The sequence below is a fragment of the Centruroides sculpturatus genome, unplaced genomic scaffold (assembly GCF_000671375.1).
Source record: "Centruroides sculpturatus isolate CEXI.00-Female unplaced genomic scaffold, Cexi_2.0 scaffold1358, whole genome shotgun sequence".
NCBI classification, from domain to species: Eukaryota; Metazoa; Arthropoda; class Arachnida; order Scorpiones; family Buthidae; genus Centruroides; species Centruroides sculpturatus.
In genome coordinates, this window is record NW_019385582.1 from 216,122 (window position 1) to 221,988 (window position 5,867).

Sequence of the window (5,867 nt, forward strand, 5' to 3'; positions counted from 1 at the left end):
AAATAAAATAGTATTTTTTTTCCGTAATCATTAAAACTCCCAATGAAACGCTTTATTTTACTTTCATCTTATAATGTAGGAGAACATAAATTAATTGAGCCTAACATGTCCGTATGGGTGAGATTGACCTACACTTTTAGTTACTTACTAGAAAATAAATTAAATTACAGTATTCAAATTTATGATATTCCTGTATGATCTTTTTTATTCATATAAAATTCTATTTTACTATCTCATCCCGAAATTTCCCGGGATCCCGGGAAAAGAAATTATTTTTTCCGTAATCCCGCTGGAGGCAAATTTCCCGGGAAATGAGAAACCCTAGATGGAATCGATGATGTTCTTTGTCACTCCTCGATTAGAGCAGTCACGTGTTCCCGCTAATTGTTTTAATCAGTGCATTATATGTAAGCCTATCTATTTTGAACTTATTTGTTAGTGTCGGATTTTAAAACAGGCCCAAAATTTTCATTATCAGTTATTTTTCTCTTGCCTTTAAAAATGATTGTGCTATACATATATACGTCGATCGTAAATACTCGTATGAAAATGTAGGCTATATTTTTTTTTTAAATGTTTAAGTAATTAGTCTAATTCATAGAATGTAAAAAGTGTTATTTTCCAAAAAGAAACTTGTGGAGTTGGATCTTTCTTGGAATACACCACTCAAATATAATCATTAATAAAAATTGAATACAATTACGTCAAAGAAAGCTTTCTTCTTTATTTGACTCTCTCCATCCTGTAGTGACTAAGATGGCCTTTTTAAAGCCCATCGTTGGTAGACGGCAAGATGGCCGTGCGGTTAAGCTTTCATTTTATTCCGATCCTGGTCCTAACAAGTAGTTTAGCGTAAACAAGTGAAAACTTGAATTTACCTGAGTTTATTTTTTATAGGTTTGAATTTGTTAAATCTCATTCGAACTCTCATTTGCTCTAAACATATGTAAGAAAATCTGCTGCAATTTTTAACATTATTCTGTATTCGGCTGTATTCTACATTGTACAGTGGCAAATTATCGCACAGCACACCAGAAAAATCCTCCACAAATAAAATTACAAACACACCTGTCTATCATTTCATTTAATTAGAACTTTACTGTTATCAAGTTGATATCAACTTCGAGAATTATTCTTAACGAAGAGACACACTTCAGTTTAATAATCTCTGTTTTATAGCATTTTATTTCGTGCTTTTGTATCGATAGAAATTCGCAAGTTTTTAAAATGACTTTTTATATTTTCTTTCGTTATGAATCGCGTACATTTTCTTCTGCTTTGACTTTCGGTTCAATTGTGAGAAAGATTATTTCAACTTTAATTATAAATTAGTCCAGAAATAAAATGTGCAGATATAATACTGTATTTAAACTGATACACGTAATCAATCAATTTAAATTCAAAAAGTTTTATTGAGTAAAATTTATATACACGTTTAATTGTTCAACATAATTATAATTGTAGCTTATACATATGCTAACTGCGATAGTTCCCTTTTGTTTTTATTCGGGTGTCCAGTGTTGACACGCACGTTGATGGCGAAAATCCATTATTTTGCGGTCAGAATTTCATCGTCAGTTGAGAGATTTGAAACGACCGAAGACGGTGCTAAGTTGTCGCCGTCGACTTTAATTAACTGAAGTGGAAGAACACGTCCCTCGTAAGCGATGACGAAGGACATGTATCATTCCAAAAATTGCCGGCAGGAAACGGAAGACGCCAAACCGCCATTAAAAGACACATCCGGTCATTAGGTCAAAGTCAGGTAAAAGTCCACATCCGGGTAAAAAAGTCACAATCGGGAATAAAAGTCACATCCGGGTAGAAATGTCAAAATCGGTGGAAAAGTCACATTTAATAAGAAGACCTCGGAGATTTATTTCTTCCAGAAGAAGAAGATCTTCTTCCACCAAGGCTTCTTTCTCCTCTTTTTCAGGATCGATTTACACTCCCCTTCAACTCCTTCCTCGCGTGCCTCTCTCTGCACCGACCATTCCGGAACTTCTGGATATCTCTGTTCCAGGTAGTCGATGACAGACGAGGTGCTCTCATCGGGAATGGTGACAATCACCCGTTTCTTGTCGGGTTCCTTCGCACCCTCCAGCACTTCTTTCGGACGCACGCGAATCACGCGAATCGAAGAGGAAGACGATCCCGATGTCGAGGAGCTTTCCTCCGCACTCTCTCCTCTAGATATATTCCACTTCTTTAGAGCTTTAAAGTTATCCATCCTGCAAACAATAAAAACCGAGTATTAAATATTGTAGAACGAACGTTAAATTAAGAGAATGTTCAAAAATCATAATATAAATACGACAGAAAATGATCGTTTTAAGTATAAGAAAAATTGTAATCACAAATGAATATAAAGTTGTAATGGAACAATAAACTTTGTCGAAAACATTAAAATTATTCATTCAATTATTATGTATCAAATATATTATAATAATATCAGTTCTATGCTTTATAAAAGTTCTGTTGATTGTCATTAAAAGCAATGAAAATATTCTAGAAGAAATTGATGACGAATAAACTCATTTATTCTAATTCATTAAAGGTCAGATTAATTATAATAATGTCATATCGGATGTAATGTGTACGCATATGTAATATACACACACAAAATTATAACGGGAAACGACAGAATTTATTATTCGATTCGATTGACGAAAATTAACAATGAAAAGATTGAATGCACTTTTCCAAAATTAGTCAAAGGTTCGATTATTCTCTTTGAAGAAACCACACAACGGTTGTTATCGAAATATTCGTGATTTATCATAGTACCTAACAATGTTAAAAAATACCTAAATCTAGAAAGATCAGGGACTAAACTTACCGGAAATAATCGCAAAAAGTAGAGCAAAATTCAGAAAACACTAAAAACAATTGCATACCAATAAAGCAACAGACAATTGTCGAAATTCTATTGTTGCGTTGTGTCTCAGTTTAATGCTAAAAATCTCGATTTTTTGACAGAATTTCGATTTCGGGGGATTTCTGAGTCTGTCTTTCTATAGAAACGGACCATTCTGCTTTTTGTCCGTAGTCTTTCACTCACGCCCACAGAGACGAGGTGTAATCCATTTTCTTAGAGTGAGGATGTTCGAAGGCGCTCATAAACTATGTCGATTTGAATAGGATTCCACTTAAATTGAGCAATGGTAGAATGTTCTGGAACTGTTGTTTCTATAATTTGAACCCATTGTAGATCTATAAATGCCCACTGTCTGGCCTTCCTTAATCTCGAGAATGCAGTTAGATAGAAGAAAGTAGAGATCAGATATGAAAAGATTGGGAGTATATATGCAAGGCGGAAGTTACGTTATTTCCATTCGAATCATTTCCCCCGAAAGGAGAAATGACAGGCACGCCTGTATTGCTGACAGGAAAAGTATGATGTACGGGGGGAGACACTACAGTAGTAATTTGAGGTGGACAGAATATATTTTAAATTAAATTAAAAGTATGATTAAAAATTGCCGCCAGGCATCGTGACCGTGTCACATTAAATAATTGCTGGTTATTTCTTTAATTGCAACGCGATTCATAACGAAAGAAAAATGTAAAAAGTCATTTTAAAAACTTGCGAATTTCTATCGATACAAAAGCATGAAATAAAATGCTATAAACAGATATTATTAAACTGAAGTGTGTCTCTTTGTTAAGAATAATTCTCGAAGTTGATATCAACTTGATAACAGAAAAGTTCTAAATAAATGAAATTATAGAGACACCTGTTTTTCTAATTTTATTTTTTGAGGATTTTTCTGATGTACTGTACTATTGGCCTTTTTCAAGTGTAAAAAATACATATATAAAACACAAACATTCAACAGAGAAAGAACAAAAAAAAACACAATTCAATTTTTTAACAACTTTTTAAAATTGTTCCTAAGTTCAGAAATTTTTATAATATTTAACAACTGAAAATAAAAATGTAGTTTACACATACATGAAGCAATTTTTCATCATATCTTAAATTTATTTAATTTAAAATATACGCTCTCAATCTCAAAGTAGTATTGTACTGTCTCGTCCCTGTGCATTATACCTCTCCTGTTAGCAATAGATTCGGTCCCGTTCTCTATTTAACTCCTTTCGGAAAAAGAGTTTTGAATTGAAATAAAGTGACTTATATCTTGCATTAGAAGTTCACGTATATTTAATTGGGACCTCCCGCCACTAATTCCAATATTGTGGTGTCAAAATGAATAAACGACTCGTAATTTAACGACGACGTCATTACTCAGTCGAAGGAAATTTCATTTTTTGTAAGAGACAAAACACGTTATAACTTTTTTCGAAATTTCGTAAATTAAACAATTGCAATTGAATCATCGTTAATTAGTTAATAAATAATATTTTGTAAGGTTTATTTATAAATAATCACAAGTATTCTTTTCTTTACCCTCCCTGTACATTTATTCCTTTCATTCTAAAAATTACTAATGTCGTTTAAATTTCTTTTTGTGTTAGCCTTTGAAGTGAAGGATAATGAGAGTGAGGGGGANTAATTTTTTAATTGCAACTTTAAGAATTTCGAAAATAAATTGCTTATAAATGAATAATATCGTTTTTCTTTTCTGTGCGGGTGATTTAAATATTTCGTCCACAAGAATTTACGATATTTCACACGAACAAAACTTACAGGTTTTTGGTGTTTTTGCTTAACACGACAAACATGCAAACTTTTAATTGCAACTTAAGAATTTCGAAAATAAATTGCTTATAAATGAATAATATCGTTTTTCTTTTCTGTGCGGGTGATTTAAATATTTCGTCTACAAGAATTTACGATATTTCACACGAACAAAACTTACAGGTTTTTGGTGTTTTTGCTTAACACGACAAACATGCAAACTTTAATTAATTAAAATCACGAAACATCATCAGCATTAAAATCTAATAACTTTGCTACGTTAAAATTACAGCGATTTAAACACTCATTTGATTTGTTTATGAAAAAAAAGTAAAGTATAAAACGTTTTTACTATTCTGACAGCGACTACATCGGGTAGGCTAGATATTTAATGGTCAAAAACACTTGGCTATTATAACACAATATATATTACAATGAACTTTTTTGATTGAGTGCAATACGGTAAGACATAGGCACTGTATGCTATCCCGCGGAAGATTTTTCTACAGATGTTGCAAAAAATTCTCCCGAAACATTTGGGAAGATTTAAAACACGTTTTAGGGCGTCATAATCGCATAGGACACGAACTTCGACGACAGAAAAAACAATCGGTCTGGCCGAGATTCGAACTCGAATTGCTGGATTCAGTGTCCAGAGTGATGACCATTATGGTGCGACTATACAGACGCTAGAGAGAAAGAATATTGGCCGAAAGTGGCGAGTCGCGATAAATATCACACCCTGTCAGAAGTGTGCGAGAACCAGAAGTTCGCTGTTGCCAGCGATATTTTTCGCTTTTCGCTTGTAAATGTTTTCTTTTGCTTAGTCGTACCCTTACACTCTAGACCTCGCGCAAACCTGAGTGTCGCGTAGTTACACTTTTTGTCACGAGTCATTGGTAGGAAGAAAAAATTGTTACCCGTCGTGCCTGCTCTGTTTTGTCACGCGTTGTGTTAAGCTTTCATCAGGCCTTTATGTCCTATTTTGTCTCAAGTAGCGTCGGTCTTGTCGTGCTGTTGTTTTTTAATTGCAGTGATGTTCCCATTGCCACATCACGTGAGCAATCTGTTGTCCGTATTCACCTGTGAGCCACACTGCGTTTGTAAAGTTCTCTTTTAACCAGTAACGGATCCTGGTTGCCTGCTCAGGTGACTCACTTCCCACTTCCTATCTACATTTCCCCCTTTCCAACTTTCCCTTNTTGCCTGCTCAGGTGACTCACTT

At 33.9% G+C, this 5,867-nt stretch overlaps 1 protein-coding gene across 1 annotated transcript; it reads right to left on the bottom strand.

Moving 5' to 3' along the window:
• Positions 1-1,453: 1,453 nt before the first annotated feature.
• LOC111640314 lies at positions 1,454-3,099 on the bottom strand. The gene is made up of 2 exons (XM_023386323.1): positions 2,840-3,099; positions 1,454-2,231 (listed from the first exon to the last, which is right to left on the bottom strand). Exons 1-2 carry the CDS (start codon positions 2,893-2,895, stop codon positions 1,877-1,879), a joined length of 411 nt encoding a protein of 136 aa, XP_023242091.1. The 5' UTR covers positions 2,896-3,099; the 3' UTR covers positions 1,454-1,876.
• Positions 3,100-5,867: the final 2,768 nt, after the last annotated feature.

Coding starts and splice junctions, on each gene's coding strand:
- LOC111640314 (XM_023386323.1), bottom strand. CDS start 2,895: ATGCAATTGTTTTTAGTGTTTTCTGAATTTTGCTCTACTTTTTGCGAT. Junction 2,232..2,839: donor ACTTTTTGCGATTATTTCCG/GTAAGTTTAGTC, acceptor TATTGTTTGCAG/GATGGATAACTTTAAAGCTC.